Genomic DNA, 20,007 nt, shown 5'->3' with positions numbered 1-20,007 from the left:
GAGGCGGCTCTCCTGCTGGATGCCACCACCCGGAGCCCCCACAGTGCTTCAGCTGCAAGAAATGACATTAAGCATTGGCCTAACCTTTTCAGTGCCCAGATCCAGAAAAAGACTTCAGCAGTCTGCAAGAGGCAGGATGACATCAGCACCTTAAGCCACTCTTAATCCTGAAAGGCTGCAGCCACCCCTGCCGATTGAGTGTTGAAAATTAGCTATTGCACATGCCCAGAGCTGTCATTAGCACAGAAAGCATCTCCCACGCAAGTTTGTTTGTGCTTTCTTTTTACCATTCTGGATGTTGATAGGCAGTAGAAAACCTGGTGCCCATAACCTCTGCAGCATGAAGGAGGCTGGGCTCGTTCTTGTGCTTTTTAACGAGCCTATCCTACTCACCATGCCACAGACCAGGCTGAACCTGTCCCGCTTTGCAGTGAGCAGTGGCCGCAGCCTGGTCCAGGCACTCTGCTCAGAGTCACTTCTGGCCCTTTTGCAAGGAAAAGTCACCCGAACAAGCACAGGACCAGCTGCAGGACATTTCCCTCAGGTGAGTGCCTAAAGCACCACGCTGGACAGGCACGTGCCCCAGCCTCGTGGATCTGCCTGCTTTGCTGAACAGCAGCCCAAGCGCAGTGTGATGGGGGAAACTCCCCTCTGGCCTGGCGGGAGGGGGGAGCGAGAGGCTGAAGCCCTCTGTGAATGCTTAAGAGAGAAAAGCAGGGTAGGAACAGCATCAGCACACCTTGTTTAAAACATTAGGTGTTTTCCTGCTGTGAAGAACAGCTTCAGCACTTCTCCCTGGGACCTTCGAAGATGAAACTGTGATGATGCTGAGGCCCCTACCCCCAGGCTGCAGGATACCCGTGTCTGAGCTGCGGGGGCTCCAGCACAGCCCAGACATCACCCTCTGCCTGCTGCAGATCTAACTGGGTGCTGCAGGCAGCTGGAGTGAGACATGGCAGCCTACTGCCCACTCGCCCCAGCACTGCATCGCGCTCGCCATGCACCACAGGAAAGGAATTGACTGATAAGGACAAAAAAGTTTTTTTTTTTTTCATCCCTGTCAGATGGGGATAATGTTATTTGTGACAAAAAGTTTTCCTTACAGATAAGTTAGTTCCAAAGTGCTTGTGAGAACATCTGTACAACATGGAACTACTCCCATTACCTTGAACGAGCACCAAATGGGATTCACCCTCACCAAACAGCTCCACTTTGCTTTTTACTCATTCCACAAAACTTCTACCTTAGTGAAGGCTTACAGGAAGCAGGCTTTACAGGAGTGATACAGAGTAGATACTCCTGCAGAGTAAAAGCTGTTCAGAGGTTTTGACTGTGTTTTGATTTGAGAAGTATCTTCCTCTGCAGAAAAGGTTTTTCCTCCTTTAAGCATTCACAGAGGACTCCAACCTTTCACTTCCACCTCCCAGAAGACCATGACAGGCCAGATGGGAGTCTTCTCTCCCCCATTCTGCATGCAGCAAGCATGGTGGCTCTCCTTTTTTCAAGGGGTTTAAATGCTGGAATCAATTCACCAGTAAGCCAAGTTATTCCTTCTATGCAGTCCCTTTAAATATCTCCTAAGCCTCAGTCCATCTGAAGCCTTCATTTAGCTTCTGTAACACAGACAAGCCTTTGGAAACTAGTCTTTCCTGGAAAATGAAGTCAATGCATCAAGTCAGCTGTTAACTTTGCAAAGGTGCTGTCACAGATAAGGGCTTACATGAGCTATTTCACAGCTACTTAACTTACAGAGCTGAGTATTAAGGTATTTTGGGCATTCTTAGCTCTTCATAACCGGGTTAACTAGTATATGGAAGCAAGATTAATTTTTATTAGCTTGAAGTATCATATTTTATTCAAGAGATAAGAAATATCATAATACATTATGCATCTGCCAGTTATAGTCCATTTTAGTTTGTTCCAAAACCTAAGCAGTAAATGAGTAAGTTTATCTAGTTAAACTGAAAAAACAGCATTCCACACAACCAGTACTAGAGATGTCAACCGTATAGTAATTCCAGCATTACAGTGTTATGGCTTTCCAGAAAGTCATGAAGTTAACAAATTAGAACACATCAAGAGCCATTTTCCAAAGGTTTATTGAAGTAGCGACAGGTTGCTCATACTGTGCTGGAAAAAGCAGTTTTATTGAATTCAGATACTTAAAAACAGTATTGCAGCACAAGATATTGCTATTTGTAAACTAGACTCCATTGTAAACTCTAATCCTTCAGGGAGAGTCAGTTTGCAAGATCTAAGACCTATTTCCTAGCATAATAATCTTGCGCTCATGGAAAAACTGCAGAAAGGCACTTGAAAGCTGTTTCTTCCTTTAAGACATGGACTTTTTAACTCTTGCTGGTAAGAATTTCTCCTGCATTAGTAAGTACGCATCTCCACTTCAGCTTTACTCCAAGTCATCATGATGCTGGGAAGTTTCATTAATAACCTGTTGAAAAACAGAGACCCTTGCATTAAGTTTTCATAGGAAGATTGTTTGGAACATCCAGTACCACAGAACTGAGAACAAAGGGGTACCAAACTCTCACTTATGTGAGGCTGTAGTTGGTAAATAGCACGCAGAAAGCATTTAAGCCTTTATTGACTTAGTCCAAAAACAGTACCTTGTCCCAAACAAGTACCTCTGTTTACTGCCACATTTTCCTCAGGTGGTGTGAGAAATCTTTTGAGAACTTGCTAACTCAGCTGAACTTAAATACTCACAGGTAACTGTCAGCCACTTCAGGATTTACTATCAGACGAATTTTGTGATCATTTCTACAGAAGCCCATTTGCTACATCTGTATGCTCAGCCACGCTGCTTGGACTGCCAGGTACTGTTCTACTCAATCCTTACTACCATATACAGGCTGCACTAACCAGCAGACAAACGTAAGAGTATTTTAAGGTAACCAGCTGTGATAGAAATAAAATCAAAAGTTACCACCAACCTGTCCATCTCTAGTTTCGACAGTCTTAATTAGAAGTGTTCTCTTTGAGTGGGTGTCAACCATTGGCTGAGACTCAATGTTGGTTTCTGCAGAAGAAAATGTATTATTACCAACAGTCTAGATGAAGTGTTTCCTCAAAGCAATGAAGTGTAACAGACTTTAGATCTACTTTCAGAATCCCAATTTAGTATATGAAGAAGTCTTCTGCTCTGAATCCTAAGTGAATCTTTTTTCTTCCTGTCCCCCTTAAAGCACCTTCAGCAGGCATCTAAACTGATCACTCACCATGTACTGATTTTAAAAACATCCACACCCAGGAACAAAGTAGCTCTCTCCCCATCCAAGGTTAAGTAATTGTAAATATTGTAGTTATATTTAAGAAAAACATTCACACACAACTGCATTTATAGTTCAAACACTAGAGTAAAAGGAACTATCTATCCAGGACCTTTTTGCTAGTGACAGAATGGCTGTCTAAACGGAAGAAGCAGAAATAGCTTACCTCTCAGGTTCAAAGAAGCAAAGGTTGGAATAGGCATGTTAATCCTGAAGGAAAAAAAGAAATGGATAAAGTCAGACATGGGTATACAGTGTCTTTGAGTGACTGCTGTTTAGAAAAGTGTCCGCATGAGATTTTTACCTGCTCTCTTCACCCTCCAGCAGTTTTCTGTAGGTGGCAATCTCAATATCAAGAGCCATCTTGACATTCAGCAGGTCCTGGTACTCGCGGAGGTGGCGAGCCATTTCTTCCTTCATGTTCTGAATCTCATCCTGCAGACGGCCAATAGTGTCTTGGTAGTTAGCAGCTTCAACAGCAAAATTCTCCTCCATTTCACGCATTTGGCGCTCCAGGGATTCATTCTGGGAGGGAATAATGAAGTCAGGCACTGCTGCAGTTCAGCCACTCTTCCCCACCCCTCAAGACCCTTAAAGATTTTTAAAAGGGGAGTAATGGCTAGCATCTTTTGAAAACACCCAGACACATCCCAAAATAGTCATCGCTATCTTCCCTTGCAAAGTCAAGGTGAGTTATTCTGCTACTTGATTGGAGGTGTGCCATGTATTTGCTACCAGGGGGCAAAGCAATCCGTTATAGTAAGCCCCAAGACGTGCACTACCAGTCAGCATGCAGGCACTCCTCAGTGAGGGGATCTGCAGGTATGCTACACACTAAAATCCATTTCAAGCCAGCCTGTAAGGCAGTGAGATTCTAGCAACAGCAAGATTTGCTGTTTGCACCTTATTTCCACTGTTGCTCCAGCTTTTTTTTTTTTTTTTTATAACTTCAGCTGCACCTGACAGGCAAGCCGTAAACACTTTCAGAAAATGTTATATAAAACAGTATTACAGCAAGAGAATGAACTCATTGTTTATACCTTAAGCAAGACTAGTTCAGCATGTCAATCTAAGCAGTCCACTGTAGTGCATGCAGACAAATCATGCCTATAGCATCCTTTTCAAGGAGTACTAATACGCTGCTATATTGTGCAGCAGATCAGCTGCGCTCACATCTGTATCAGCCATTAAACTGCAGTGCAGCGTTTAGAGCTGCACAGGGGAGAATGTCCCAACAGCTGCTGTCTTCTACTTACGCTTCCCTTAAGGGCATCAACTTCGCAGGTGAGAGACTGAATCTGTCTGCGGTATTCATTAGCTTCTTGTTTGGCCTGGCGCAGGGCATCGTTGTTCCTATTAGCAGCTTCAGAGAGATCTGCGAACTGTAGAAACCCCCGGTTTGGTTAGTGTAATGATTTAACAGAAACAGTGTAACAAGTATTTTTTTTGACACAGCATTTGAGGGCAATTGAAGCCATTACATTAACACCTGAAACATTTAAATAGTAGCATGACTCTTCAAATGCATTTCTAATTGTTAAAGTGGAATTCATAGTTAAATCTTTCATATTTGTCTCCCCACCCATTCCTACCCTCCACATTTCTCATCTTTTCATCATTTTTTTGCCCATTCATTCACTCCTTTCTCCAGTATTCCATATAACATCTCCTTCCAAGATGTTTAGCACAGGAAAGACTCCAACTATGAACCCACTATTTTGCTGCTGTACTTATGGCGCAAAATAATGTTTTCAGCTGTACTTTTCCCAGACTAGGAGTTTAAAGACAACCCTGTGCCATGGCTGTGGTCACGCCCCGTATAGACACAAAGGGAACACAGGGTGCTACAGCAAACCCTTTATGTACAGTTAGTTCCAGTGCCTGACGCACCTGGAGAGATTTTACTTACTTTGGACTTGTACCACTCTTCAGCTTCCTGAAGATTCTTAGCAGCAACGCTTTCATACTGTTGACGAACGTCACGCAGCGCAGCAGTAAGATCAGGCTTAGAAACATCCATATCAATTTGGATGTGCTGTTCCTGGAGCTGGGCCTGCAGTTCTCGGATTTCCTGAGAAGCAGATGCTCAATGTTATTACATGACAACATACAGAACACATGCAGGTGGGGACTCAGCCAGAACCGGTGAAGAGCTTGCTTACTAGACTGTCCGTATCTAATCACGGACCCCATTGTTCATCTTACCTCATCATGAAGCTTCTTCAAGAAGACAATCTCTTCTTGCAGGGACTCGACTTTGCGCTCAAGATCGAGACGTGCCAGGGAGGCATTGTCAACATCCTGACCAGAGAGAAGAATGATGAACATTCTTACAAAACTGAGGGAGGGAAGTCTTCTACAGCAAGTTCAGTACCCTACAGACTGACTCTATGTCTGAGCTTTTTGGCAAAACAATACAAAATCAAGAGCTGCAAAACCCCTCTCTTTGCCACCTCCTACCCCAGCCTCAGAGACCACTATATGCACCTTTACTGTCATTTTGGGAACTATACAGCATATGTAGATTACTTCATCTTTGCCAGCATATTGCTGAGCATGATCAAGAGCATACCAGCCATGGTGGGTGTAAATCCTGCTTGAAGATGAAGCAGGTACATTGGTCAGAAGCTAGCGATAAGCTCTTCTAGCTTGACAGCACTGAAAAAGTGTTAGTCTTGGAATTTGCAAACTTCCATTTTTTCCAGTGGCGCTTAGAAATGCAACCCATGTGCCTACGTGCCTATCAGTGGGCTTCATTTCTTGTTTATTTCTTACAGTCTCCTTGGTGATCAACCACAGAGCCCTTTGGGTCCACAGACCACAGCTTGAAAGCATACTTGCACAGCTAGTGAGGTACATATAGTAACTGCAAGCATTTACTACTCCAAATGGTTCAACAGACCTCCCTTGAGAAAAAGAAAGTATGAGCATAAACACAAATAGAGTTAGTCGTCATTGCCTACACCCTCACAGTAGCTGGCAAAGACTCCACCTTTTGCTGGACAGAGATAGTCTTAATCAACAGCAAAAATTCATTTAAGGCATAACAGAAGATAGGCCATGAATGTTACATGAAAGCAGCTTGAATTAGCTCGAAAACCTGACTTAAGACTCAACATTGATTGGTAACTTCTTATGTTATAAATGTGCAAGAGTTTGAAAAGGGGGTGATTGTTCTTTTCATACTAGTTACATGCGCAGCTGCGTGCTCATGTTCACACAGTATTAATGTATCAGGTTTTCACAGCTTACTCTAAAGCTATTTTGGATTGCCCAAAGTATAGGCATTCCTAATCAGCAGTTCTCGCTATTATGGCACCTTTGAAGTAAGAAGTGTTTTCTTTAGACTCCTAGAAAGCCATTCCTTTGATCACTCCTACTCTGGGGTAAGGTTCTTGCTCCAGCAGAACACCCCATAACTTCCCTATCAATTCCACTTTTACACCCACACAGTTCACATGGGCTCTGTTTTTCAATTCAGGGGAAAAATTCCTTAATTCATTTACTTTCCTCCCCCAAAAAACAAACCTGAAGATCATTCTGGTAGGAAATTACATGGCTATGACCCAATGTGTTTACACAATTAGACATTCAGAGAGTTTCCAATGGATTTTACAAAAAACCGCACCCTGAGGACATATTTTCAGACAAATTAACAGCTACAGGATTTTTAGGAGCATCTTAAATTGAAGGCACATTAGTATATACATTATGCATTTTACTACACATGTGATCATTAAATATAGGGAGTGAAGAATCAGTGTATCTGTATTTCCTAGATGAATGGAGAACTACATAAATGCATAAGCTACCTGTAACCTGAGCAAACAAAGTATTCAGCATACATACAAGCAACTGGACTACGCATTGATTTTATCCCAGGGGATGCTTCAATGCCAGTCACGTAGTTTGCAGGGTCGGGCATCCATGTTTACTTCAGACAAACCTCATGTTAGCCAGGAGCAGACCTGTTAAGTCTTGGCATGGGTTCAGGACCTACTCCTTGCTGCCAGAGTAGCTGGCAAAGCTGCAATAATAACTTTCTCACTAATTGTGGTGCTTGTTTTGTCCCTCAGGAAAGAGCTCACTGAACCTTCAGGTTTATTTTATGTAGTACGCCCCCCAGCATATGAGTAAAACCACATCTTTGTTCAGGAAAAGAATTAAAATTTAGTACATATGAGTTGGAAATAAAAAGTTTAGTTCAGTATTTTAAAAGTGAACAAATATTTGAAGTATACAACCACTCCAAGTACAAAGTAAATTTGATACTACGTCGCAACAGTGAAGTATCTGCTGAAGCGTTTCAAACCCACGCATGCAACTTCCCAGTGCAAGAATGTAACAGTTTAATAAAGCTGTGCTTTTTTTTTTTTTTTTGTTACAACGGAAAGCTCAACAGGATGTTTCAACTTCAGTGTTCTATGAACCTAATTTCACTTACAGAAGAACACCACTCACACTGAAACAGATTTAGTTTTGGAAACCTGCACATTAAGCCTACTCTTTCACCAGAGAGGAAAAATTAGATATTACTGCTGTTCAAATCAGACATGCTAGCACGTACCGGTTCTGGCATGAGTGGATTTAGTGTAGCATTTCCACTGACAATGATTTGCAATTCTTATGCATAAGCTACACCTTAGGAAGTTACATGCATCCAGTTCTGACTGTAATGCACACATAGAATCTGCTAGAGGCCGAGATCCTGAACGACCCCTTTCCACAGGGCTGGGAAGAGCTGGATAATGAATGTGGGATATGCAGAATGCCAAGTTCACTTAAAAGCCTAGAGCCTTCACAAAGTTTATTTGGTTTGAAATAGAGGTATACCTGCCTTGAAGTATACCAATTAAGTACAAAAGCCAGCCTTAGTCAAAGGATACTTCAACTGAATTCAGCAGTGATTCAGACTAGATTAGGTTCTCTAAAACTTAAGTTAACTGCTCCTGCATGGAACTTAACACAATGTTAAATTGGCTTAGCACTCAAAAAGTAGAAGCTGAAGTTAAGGCAGCATATCTCAAACTGTTCCGTTTCAAACTTCTGTCCCCAGAATGCTAGGGGAGACTGAATTCCCAGACTCCAAATGGGAGTGAGTGTTCCTGTCTCCACACATTATCTTGTGAAGACACCTGCACTCTTTCAAACTATAAATATATTGTAGTCAAAAGCCTTACCCAGGGAAACACTGACAATCAAGTGACAATTTCCTGAATGGTGACATCTACTAACATCTGTGAAGAGCCCTGGGATGAAGTCAGCCTGTGCCCCGCTGTCTGGAGATACGGGAGTCACATCTAGCCAGGAGGAATGCTAGCAATGCCTTTCCACACCAGCAGTTTAGGGAAGAGACCTTGTTTTGAGAAGGCACATTCCTAAATTATCTCCTAATGCAAACAAGGCTTAATCCAAGTTGAAAGCTGATTTTGCACAAGTGAAAACCTGAGCTTAACACTTTCTGAACACTCTCTGCCATGTAGCTTTTGGTTTATTGGAGTAACATAGTAACATCCTACAGAGACTAAACTCTACGGCAACTTGCTTCCTACCTTACCATCTTCGTTTACAGTTCATTAAGTTCAGTGTTGGTAACAGACCCCCTGAGACAGGCTTGACAGATGTGACCTCGCTCCAAGGAGCAAACTGTCTTGTCAGCAGACACCACCCATATAAAAAGTTCTAAATTTCAAGGTTGTGTCCAATAACGCGCTGACCGAAGCGATTCATTAAAAAGGAGCTCTGTTTTGTATAAAAAAACTGGACCATACACATGGTAGACACTTTTTGCTGGAAGTATGCTCGCACCATTACACATTTGGTAAGAATGCAGCCCACTGCGCCCTCCCTTCCGACACAAAGGGATCTATTATTTCAATCTGCTGCCACCACACTTGCCATAATGCCTGTATATGCATTCCACGGTGAATCCCATAGAAACCATTAATACCCTTCAGCCAAGCGAGCAGATGGCCCCCCTTTCGCTTTTATTGGACCGGGAAGCGATTCCACGTCGGGGCGCTTTTTGTAAAACAGGCGAGACTCGGATAAAGCAAGACAATAGTTTCCCTCCCCGCCCCTGGGACCGCAGCATCCCCCCCTCAAGAAAACAAGGGGGAGTCGCGGGAGAGCCGATGGAATTCCTTTGTGCGAGAAAGGCGAACTCCCGCAGTCCCGCCCCCGTCCCGGGCACCACCACCCTCAGCCCCCCCAGCTCGCTCCCTCCAGCCCCCGCAAACCTGTCTGAAGGACTGCAGGGTGTTCTCGGCCTCCTCCCTCTGAAGCATCTCCTCCTGCAACCTGGAAGGGGCGAGACCGCGGTGAGGCGGCAGCGGGGGGACCCCCGAGCCTCCCGCCGCCCCCAGCCCGGCCCGGGGCGCTTGGGTGGGCGTGTGTGTGTGGGGGGGGAGTCGCCGGCAGCCCGCCCCCGCCCTCCCCTCGCACACTCACTTCTCCCGCAGCCGCATGATGTCGTCGGCGAGGTTGTCCCGCTCCACTTCCACGCGTGCCTTGTCGTTGGTGAGCTGGTCCACCTGCCGGCGCAGCTCCCGCATCTCCTCCTCGTAGAGGTCGCCCAGGCGGGACGTGCCCTTGCCCTTGAGCTGCTCCAGCTCGGCCAGCAGGATCTTGTTCTGCTGCTCCAGGAAGCGCACCTTGTCGATGTAGTTGGCGAAGCGGTCGTTGAGCTCTTGCAGCTCCACCTTCTCGTTGGTGCGGTTCGCCTTGAACTCCGTGTTGATGGCGTCGGCCAGGGAGAAGTCCACGGAGTCGTGCAGCCGCATGGGCGGCATGCTGCTCCGCAGCCGCACCGACGTCGCCTTGGTGGCATACATGCCGCCGGGCGAGGCGGACACGTAGCGGGCGGTGCTGGGCCGCAGGGCGCTGCCCAGCGAGTAGCGGGTGCTGGAGGTGATGTAGCGGGTGCCGGTGCTGGGGCGGCTGCCCCCGCCGAACATGCGGCGGTACGAGGAGTTCTTGGTGCTGATGCTCATGGCGGCGGCGCGGGCTTTGTAATCCGGGAGCGGAGCGGGGCGGCTCGGAGCAGCGGGCGAAGAAGGGCGGCGGCCCCGGCCCGGGCCCCTTCTTATGGGGCGCCGCCGCCCGCCGCCGGGCCGGGCCCGCCCCGCCGGCCGCCGCGCCCCGCCCCGCCGCGCCCCACCCGCCGCCAATCGCCGCGCCGCCCCGCCCCGCCCCGCCCGCCGCCGCGCCTCGCCCCGCGGGGAGGGGGCGCCGGGGGGGGCGCGGGGGCCGGCGGACACAAAGGCGGCGGGTCGAGGGGAGAGAGGAGAGGGGAGGGGAGGGGAGGGGGCAGCCTGGGGGTGGCGCGGCTGAGCCCCGCGGGCCGCAGCTCTCCCCCCGGGGTTCGGCGGGCAGCCGCCGAGGCGGGGAAGGGGCAGGGCGCGGCGGGGCGGCGGCCCGCAGGAGGCGGCGCGGCGGGGGTGACGGCAGCGGCTAGCGGGGCCGAGCGCTCCGTGCCTCGGCTGCCCTGTCCGGGAACGCGGCGGCGGCGGCGGCGGAGTCCGTGTTACGCCGCGGGACGAAAGAGAGCGAGGCCGGAAAGGGTGACCCTCGCTGTGCGCACGGGGCTGCCAAACGCCCGGAATAGCCGGGCAGGAGAGTAAGACATCCGTGTCTTCTCCGGCCGCCTCCCCTGAGAGCCATCTCGGCTACTGCGTCGGTGCTGAAGACGCGTTTTCCCTGTAGCTGAGCGAGCAGTTACGCTAGGAAGGCTTAATTCTGCCATTATCATAATGATCCCAGCGGTAACTATTTTAGCATGGATGGTATACTACTGAAAAAGCTGCGATCGGGATCTTGCTCTTGGATGCGATCCTTCTGGTAACTGGGATAGTGGCAGGCTTGATTTTAATATAGGTTTGTTTCTGAGCTGTTGCACCCAGCAGACTTTTGCTATAAATTTCAGTAGGCACGTGAGCAGAGTCTCAAGAAAGCATCTAAATAGCAACATGATAATTATTCATTAGACATGACCCACAAATATCCTATGTGTGTAGCACCAAAGGCCAGACAAAAATCCCAGTGTTTCAAGAGCAATTTTATTATGAAAATGAGGCTACCAGCAGTAGAGAAGAATGATGTAGATGGTACAAGGCAACAGCAGTAGCGTAAAATGTAACACAGAAAAACTGACCAAGTAGCAGCAGATTGTTTTCAGTATGAATGCAAAAGGTGTTAACAGGAGATGACAGAATCCCTGTTGTTTAGATAATTTTAAATTTGAGTGGCCAAAGCACAATTCATATTCTCTAACCCTCCACTGACACATCAGGTAAGGGACATCTTTTTCTTTTTTGCTATGGGAAGTGGCAGATGCAACATAGAGGTAGTATCTAATGTATTATTTCAGCACTTATGAGATGCAAAACCACCACTGGTTTTAAATTTGTAACTTGCAGTCCTGCAGAAGTAAATACCTTCAGTGGAATTCCTGATAAATGTGAACACAAACAGTGGGCAGAGGGAAAGGGACTCTTCACGCCCCAATTCCCAGTAAAATCAGCTATTGTACTTCAGGTATTGTACCTTACAAGGCAGAATTGAAGCCCATATAATTCATTAAGGATTTTTTTTTTTTTTTAAGGAAAATGTGCTTCAGTTCCATTCTGATTACAACCAGAACTACAGGAGTGCAGTTTGTGTATGTAAATGTATGTTCTTGAGGTTTTAATTACCTCTATTCACTGAAGCTTAGGCAACCACATGAAGCTGACAAGGTTGAGCCACTGAAGTGCTTGCAGCGTAAGTCCTGGGCTACAGCTCATTTCATTCACCTACTGAATAAGAGGCAGAGGTCACATGGCATTCCTGAGGCCAAGGGTACCGCAGCCCAGCCTGGATGCTGTTGTGCTGTCCAGCCCTCTGAGGGCTCTTTATTTAAGCCATCAAGTTTGAGCTGTAAGCCTTTGTGAGCCCTGGCACAAAAGTACACACTACTTCTATGAGCAGGCAAAAAAGTAAACCAGCCCATAACCAACAGCCTCACAGATTAAAGATGCTTTAGCAGATTGCTGGTTTCTTGAAGCTGCATTGTGCCCAATCTGTTTTTCCTAACAGAGCACAGCTTACTCACAGTGCACAAAACCTTTACAGGCACACACATGCAACAGTCATCCTTTGTTCAGACACTGCTTTGCCCCTAAAATCCAAGGAAGTGTTTGTTTTAGTAAATAAATATGACCACCCCCCATGTTTCAAGTGTTATTTCCATATGTTTATGTCACCGCTGCCATATGTATTCTTGGCCACCTGCCTCATTGCCGTTTCTCACTGTGAAATTTTCCTAGAAATGTTCAGATACTGTCGGCTGTCGGGACTACAATAAACCTTTAAGTGCCTTTTGCTGGTTGGCACATATACGAATTCATAGAGGAAGCTCTTAAGTTTTTTATAAGGCTGTAATAAATTTAAAGCACATTTGCATCCCAAACCCCAAAGGTCTGACCAAACTGGTCTCTTGAAATGCAAAAAGATTTCCACAGTACTTACCAGGAAAGAGTCCGCCTTAGTGTAGCCATAAAAGTCACAGAGAGTGTACTTCTCTGAATGGAAATGAAACCACAGTAATCAGTCTAATTTTAAGGAAAGTGCTAAGGGACTCTCAGAGACTATGGTTGGTCAGGATCTTGACCACTTCTTACAAGAAGAACAGACAGCTAATAGCATCACTAAACACCACGTTTTCATAAACTGTTAGTTGTCGCCTGTGTTGTTTGTTGTCATGCCTTCATTTGCAATTCCAGCATGCAGTCAGGTAGCTGCCCGGTCAGTTTGTAATGTCACTTGTCTCTACAGAGGTAGATCAGACGTAAGCCAATGGCACTCGTAAAGAACAAAGTAGGTATTTTTATCAATAGCCTTTCAGTCCACACTGTAAAATCTATTTTGGCATTTTTTTGGCTTTTTTCCAGATAATTGATGTATTGATTCACTGCCAAGAATGAAATACAGAATTAAGCCCTAGAAGTGTAGCAAAAAATATTGGATTGTTGTGTAACTTTCATTAAAGGGAAAATCTGTGTTCTTTGGGAGAGGGGTACGGATGCCTGAATAGCTTTATACTAGAAATTTGTTGCACTAAAAAAGTCTTCATAATAGTAAGAATTTCTCTGATCTTTTTGCAAAAATATCTGTTGGTCTGAAAACATCACTGAGAAGACTGGCATTCCCCTTTTCCTTTTTTTTTTTTTTATTTGCCATTTCATTTAAGCAGTAAGAAATGAGGGAAATTTAGTCCAAATATTGAATGTGCTTTCCAGTTATTATAGACCTTGACTAAACAGATGTGAATGCTTTCTTTAATCAGATTTATGCAGCTTTAGTAAAGTTTCTGTTTCCAGGAGGTCTAAAATGACCCATAAATATTAAATACCCAGGAAAAACATCCTGCTATGCAAATGCCATCACTTTTGTTGTCTGTCACTACCATACAGCAACCTTAAGCCCTGGCACGCATGGGACCATAAAGACATTCCTTCACACTTCCCCTGCTCCATGAATATTGAACAAACTCCAGGCAAAAGGGACCCGCTTTAACATGAAGATATTAAAGACTCTTAATGTCCTACAGACAACTGAATAGGGACTCTCCATAATGCTCAGCCACAGCAAGAGCTGCGGTCCATCGCTTGAGTGAGTGCTGTTAGTCTGAAAGAACACTTCCTCCTTTCAGCCGTGGTCTGAAAAGGCTAAGATTACTATGGTTTTGAAAACAGGTTTGTTTCCAAAAAGCAGATTCTGGCTGTAAATCTTCAGCTGGGGCCAGTCCCTCCCTTTAGCTGGGAGCTAAGTGTAATGAGGCTAAAGTGTCCCCCAGTTTCCAAGAAAGGCCAGTGCATCCAGGGAAGAACTGATTTTCCTGAACCCAGAGAATATGTCTCCCTGCACGCTGCCTGGGAGAAGCTGATTTGGGTTTTTGAGTACCACGGGGCTGCACAACATCAATGTCCATGCACTGAAGTCTCCCCTTGTGAGTAACTTCCATGACTAATTATGCTCTTAAAGAAATTGGCAAATTCTTCTATGAAATTTATTTTTAAAATGATGTTGCCTACTGTCATTGCTAGTGTTGCAATGCCTACCAAACTGCTGTGACTAGCTGCTGATTTTTTCAAGGAAATGACTAGGCTCTATACTCAAAACTAACCAAGTCTCTCGTCAATATTATATTTTAATGTAAAATGAACTATATAAACTGGCAGGGGTTTCATCACTAGGGAAGTGTTTTGAGCGTGACTCATGCCACCCAGTTGCATGACTTACATTTCCAAAAATTATTACTGTCGTGCATAAAGTTCCCCTCTACTATGGTTTCTAATTTCCAGAATAGGACATTTTCTGTATCAAATTAGGATGTTTCTGTCCCAAAGCAGGTACTCATTTCCAAAGCCAGTACAGCCCTCTGCCCCAAGTCCCATGGGTGTCTCAAACACGATGCACAGTTCTTGCAACACAGGAAAGAGAAAGAAGTTTTTCAGCTCTATTATAGGTATAGCAATTTATTTAATCCATCCCTTAAACAGAAACAAAAAAAAAGGATGACAAACTGTACACTTCATCTGTCCCACTTCGCTTAATACCAATAGCACTGCCTGCTGAATGTCAGCATATGTTTAGCAATGACTGGGACACAAGGACAAGGTTTTACAAACTGACATGAGGTTTGGCATGGTTTGAGGCCCAATGCTCAGTCTGAAAATCTTTAAGCAGAACTAATTTCCAGAATACACAAAGTCACTTAGTCTTGATTTGGGTGCCCAAAAATAGATATTCTGAAATTTTAGCTCTCCACTGTCCTTGTTTCATAAAATTTGTATTTTGCCAAAGACCAATGTTCAAGCATCATGATAGGCACTTTATAAAGACCGTTTAACTTAAATATCAGATAAAGGATTTTGATTTATAGTCGGCTTAAGCTTTCAGTAGGATCTATGTAAAATGTTGTGTAATGTGTGGGGCTTCTTTCTGTCCTTTGCCACATTGCTGACTTCGCTATTTTGACCTTGCTCAGTGCTCAGTTGCTATTCCTGCAGTAAGCTGTTGGCACAGGCAGAAGCCAACAGCATGGATGAACATTCATTTGTCACATTACAATGGGAAGCCATAATATTAATTTGTCTGGGATTGCTGTTTTAAATTTTGAGATTGCAAACCTTTTCAAAGATGATTCATCCATCCATCCATTCTCTCTTTTGGAAAAAGCTAAAAGAAGCGATTCTAGTACATCATTAATGAACCCTGTGAGTTAGACATTTACTACTTCTTTTTGGCCAAGCTTTTTTCAAAGCAAACTGCTTAAAGAGCTCCTCTAGCCAAAAAACAATTAAAACTGAGGAGTGATTTCATTCTTCTCTCTTCCCCAGTTCCATTACTTACACAAAGCATAAATAGCATAATGTTTCCTTGCCATGATATACCAGGAAATGATGATGTTCGTTCTGAGGAAGAGGCAGGACACAGCAATGGAATCGTTAATTGCGTGCAGCAATTGTTCCCTTCTTCCTTTGAGATGCTCAGGCCAAGCAGAACTACCAGCTCCTTGAGGGCCAAGTTTTTTAGTGGATTCCTCAGTCCAAGTTCTTGTGCCAAATCCTGGGTTCCAATGAGACTCATAAACTGAGCGTACATTGTGTTAGCCATTCTGGGGTTAGTTGGCTCCTTGCAAAGGAAGGGGCAGTGGCGCACACACCCCAAAGGTGAGAAGACTGAGTTTCTAAGATGAGCTATTTTTACATGCCAGCTCTATGCCTATTTTTCAAGCATAAATGTACTTTGTCCAGTTGGGATTAAGGAGGGAAGATGATCCAAATTTGAGCTAATAGTACGCATAAAATATTGTGGGCTACAAGGAATGGAGTGGAAAGTGTATTAAATATGTGTACAGCAGATGGTGCATATGGCTGGAGAAGGAAGAGAGGAAATACCTGGAAGAGTGGAGGCAGCCATACTTTTTTCAGGTGGAAAGGTGCCCTGCTTCCCATTACAAAGACAAATTCACTGTCTACCTGAAATTTTCCCTAAGAATTTGGTCTTACATATGGCCATTGGATGTGAAAGAGCTTTTGCAGGATGACAGGAGGAAGGACCTAGCAGCTATTTAGGAGCTTTGTAGATGCTTTTGTTTTGCTGACTCTTAGACTTTTGCCAATGTTTGTGGCTGTTTATTCGACAGGGATTGGGCATTTCCCATAAACTCCATGACATGGAAGTTACCAAGCCTACTGTGTAAGTCTGAAACACACCAGGATGAAAACACATGCAGGTCAGATGTTGATTCTTTCACAGACGGAAGCGTGGTTTACCCTGAATACGGCAATGCCACCGTCCTACAATTGTATTCTGAAAATAATCAACTTCTGTGGTATCAAGTTGAGCTACATCCTGAAGATGAAGGACATAATACTATTGTACTACAATATACATGATGTCTGGGCTAGTAATGAGAATTATGCACAGTATAGGTTAATTAATTACTTGAGTTCAATTATTTTAGTTTTGGAACAACTGTGCCCTATACCATAGGAGATGAGTGCTACATCTGACTTGGCACTGTAACTGGAATGAAATCATCCTCAGGGACTTAATCTGACATTGCAGGGTTCCTGACAGACAATTCCAACAATTTCCCATTGTGTTTCTCTTAAGAATTATGTGAAACATGTTTGCTGGAGTCTTAAATCAGCCCAGCTCCCTACAGCTGAATACTGACACTGCCAGTCCATACTGGCATATGTCTTGTGCAAGATTTCTCTTCTTCAGAAACAACTATTTTAGGCTTTCTTGACCCATTTAGGTTTGGCTTATTGGGGCTTCTTTCTCCAGACTGTCTCAGCAAAGATAACATTTTAAATTCATAGCCATTTTTCTAAAAAAAAGTTTTGTTTCAACTTTAGGAAAACCCAAAGCTTTTTGTTCTTAGTTGAGGCAATACTTAATTGAAGGAAGAGACCCCAAAAGACCTAGCAGCCAAAAGAGACACTTCCCTATTTAAGATGGGATTTTTTTGCAGAATAACTCTTCAATTTATTCTGCATTTCAGTTTATCCTTACAAGATATCATGACTTCTTCAAATCTGTGCTTTTCTATAGACTATTTTCCAAGAGACTTTCTGGTAGAAAAGAGCTATGTCCCAGCTGCTAAGCTTTAGTGTTTTGGTATGCTTGACAGACATTTGTAGACACATCCAAAGTGAGAAAGAGAATATCTACAGTGCAATCACTTCTGTAATTATAGTTCCTAACTTGTATCAAATAGCTTTAAATTACCTTTAAACTCATTTGCAAACTGCCAGCAATATAGCCAGGGTGGACCTCTGTGCTGCCTAGGCACCAAGTAGTCAGCTTCTTTAGCAGATTTTATGGTACTTACTGTGTGCAATTGTGGTTTACCTCACTTCAAGACAGCTCAGCAAGTCCACAGTTACAGCTCTGCTGCGGCTGCGTTAAAGATTTTCTTTCTCTGGAGGAAACACCCTACTACTGAAATCCTACCACCATGGTGACCAGCATAAGAGATCTCATTTCCTGTGCCAACTACAGTCTTAGTCAAAGATTAAACTCATCACATGGGACTGAATGAAAAAACAAGGTTTCAGCAGAGACTGTACTCTTTAAAAAGACAAGTTTGCGGTGTACAAAATCTTTAGGTGATACTAGACAACCTAGTGAGCAAAAGCCATAACCAACACCAACATTCAGCTACAAGTCTTTCTCAGCCTGCACACCATAGACTGTGTAAATCACATAGGGATGTTGGGGGTGAAAATTCCTGCCTTAAGCAAAAAGGTAAGAGACACATCCAGGCTCACCATCTGCACTCTCATTCTTTCTCTTTCCTTTTCCTCATTCCTCCCCGCCCCCCCCCCAACAGAGCAGCAGGCACCATATTATTTTATCCTGCCCCTGTGAGCTGGGATCTCCCACACCATTACCTCATCCCACTGAAGCAGCTTGAACTGATCCCCCCTTTAACAAGGCCTGGCTCCGTGCCTGCTGTCACCCGTTTCCTGTGACCCTTCAAGGGTCTGATTGAAAACACATTTGTTGCAGCAGCAATCTTTTGGCTGACTGCAGCTGGCCTTACAGAGCTCAGAGTCTGTTTTGTTCAGTCCAGTGGAGGTTTCATAAGTATTTTTTGGTTTGTTTGGTTTTTGGTGGGGTTTTTTTGGTTGCTTTGCTTTGGTGTTTTTGTTGGGGTTTTTTGTTACTAGCCTTTTTTATCCTTTATTTTTTTGGTCAAGCACTGGAATGTGTAAGTACAACAAGAAAGTCAGTAACATTATGTAAATATATGTGTCTTATCCAGCCAGCATGACTGCTGCAAGCCAAACAAAACAAACAGGCCAGATTTATTTAGATTTAAATTTATTTAAACCAGAAAAGTAAAGATTAGAGAAGCGATGTCTTTTTATTCCTTATTCCCTGTCCCTACAGAGTCTATGCATAGCTCCAGAACCTGAAAATAAAATCCTGAAATGGAGAGATTAATAAATTTGAAAAGAGAAAGGTTAAAAATGTTTGTGTCTGATGACTGTTTCAAATAATTTCAGCTACATAAATTTCCCCTGTACAGAGTTCTTAGAAACGCATTGGGAGAGGCTAACAAACCTGGTCTGATGTGGGTTTCATTTCTAGTCTTGCAGATGCGTGGCATTATAAATGAAAATTGTAGGCTTCATCAGCCACACTGGCATGGCCCAGCAGGCTTCCCAGAAATGCCACATCTGTGGCTGACAGCTACCTTTATCGAGCATCACTTCAGCAGAAATCAAGTCTGATAAATTCCCTCCTGAAACATTCCAGATCGATTCTGATAAACTGCAAAAGGTTTTCAGTTTCATTAGTAACCTACTGGGCCAGTGGTTATGGAAACAGTAATTTATGCTAGACATTCTCAGTGAATTTTTTCAGTTTGGTGATTGCATTGCAAGGGTATGAAGTGCCTCACATTCTTTCCTAGCCACAGTGATTTCTGACCCAGAACGAGAGCTTCCATTCTAGACAGCTGAGATGTCTGTATACTCTTCCTGAACCTCACTTAGGTATTTAGTAGGTTATACCAGACATTTGGGCACAAGAAGCATTGTTGTTCAGCTGTCAACATTAGCATTTGCCTGTATTGAAATTTTGGCTGATAACTGTGAATGTACTTTTAAACATCTGGTGTATCAGAGATTTTTCTTGCTCTTTCTCCATTTTTTTTTAATATAGAGGACATAATCACAAACACTTCACAGCTACAGATCTACTAGCTTCCATTACCTAGCCTTATGTTGAGGGGGTTACATTCAAAGGAAACTTCAAGCAATTTATACGGCTGTGGTATTGTGGCATCAGTAAACCCCTGTGACATGCACTGCAGACTGGCAACCTCCTGCGCACAGCCAGGTGCAGGCAGAGGCCGTGCTGGTATGTTCGTCTGCTCTGCTGCAGATGGGAGGGCAGTGAGAAGAGTTACATGTGACTGCAGAAGCCTTGAGATGCCTGTAAAATATTTTGTGTGCATTTGTTGCTGGTGTGAATTATAGAAACACAGCAGTGAAAATATTTTCTTCTTACTTTGAGGACAAGAGTATATGGTCCAGTCATAGTTTGTAATTTTACCTTTCAGTTGCGAAGTACACTGCAGAATCTTAAGGCAGTGGTTTTCGCATGCTTCTGTGATGTTGTTTGGGAGAATTGATAATTGTAACATTTTTAACAA

At 44.2% G+C, this 20,007-nt stretch overlaps 1 protein-coding gene across 1 annotated transcript; it reads right to left on the bottom strand.

Annotated features, from left to right (window-relative positions):
* Positions 1-2,083: 2,083 nt before the first annotated feature.
* VIM (vimentin) lies at positions 2,084-10,364 on the bottom strand. The gene is made up of 9 exons (XM_040590816.1): positions 9,738-10,364; positions 9,527-9,587; positions 5,493-5,588; positions 5,197-5,358; positions 4,544-4,669; positions 3,592-3,812; positions 3,454-3,497; positions 2,952-3,037; positions 2,084-2,449 (listed from the first exon to the last, which is right to left on the bottom strand). The coding sequence occupies exons 1-9, from the start codon at positions 10,277-10,279 to the stop codon at positions 2,408-2,410; spliced, it is 1,380 nt and encodes a 459-aa protein (XP_040446750.1). The 5' UTR covers positions 10,280-10,364; the 3' UTR covers positions 2,084-2,407.
* Positions 10,365-20,007: the final 9,643 nt, after the last annotated feature.

This window comes from Falco naumanni, chromosome 4 (assembly GCF_017639655.2).
Source record: "Falco naumanni isolate bFalNau1 chromosome 4, bFalNau1.pat, whole genome shotgun sequence".
Classification (NCBI taxonomy): Eukaryota; Metazoa; Chordata; class Aves; order Falconiformes; family Falconidae; genus Falco; species Falco naumanni.
This window is presented reverse-complemented; position numbering and strand designations above follow the sequence as displayed.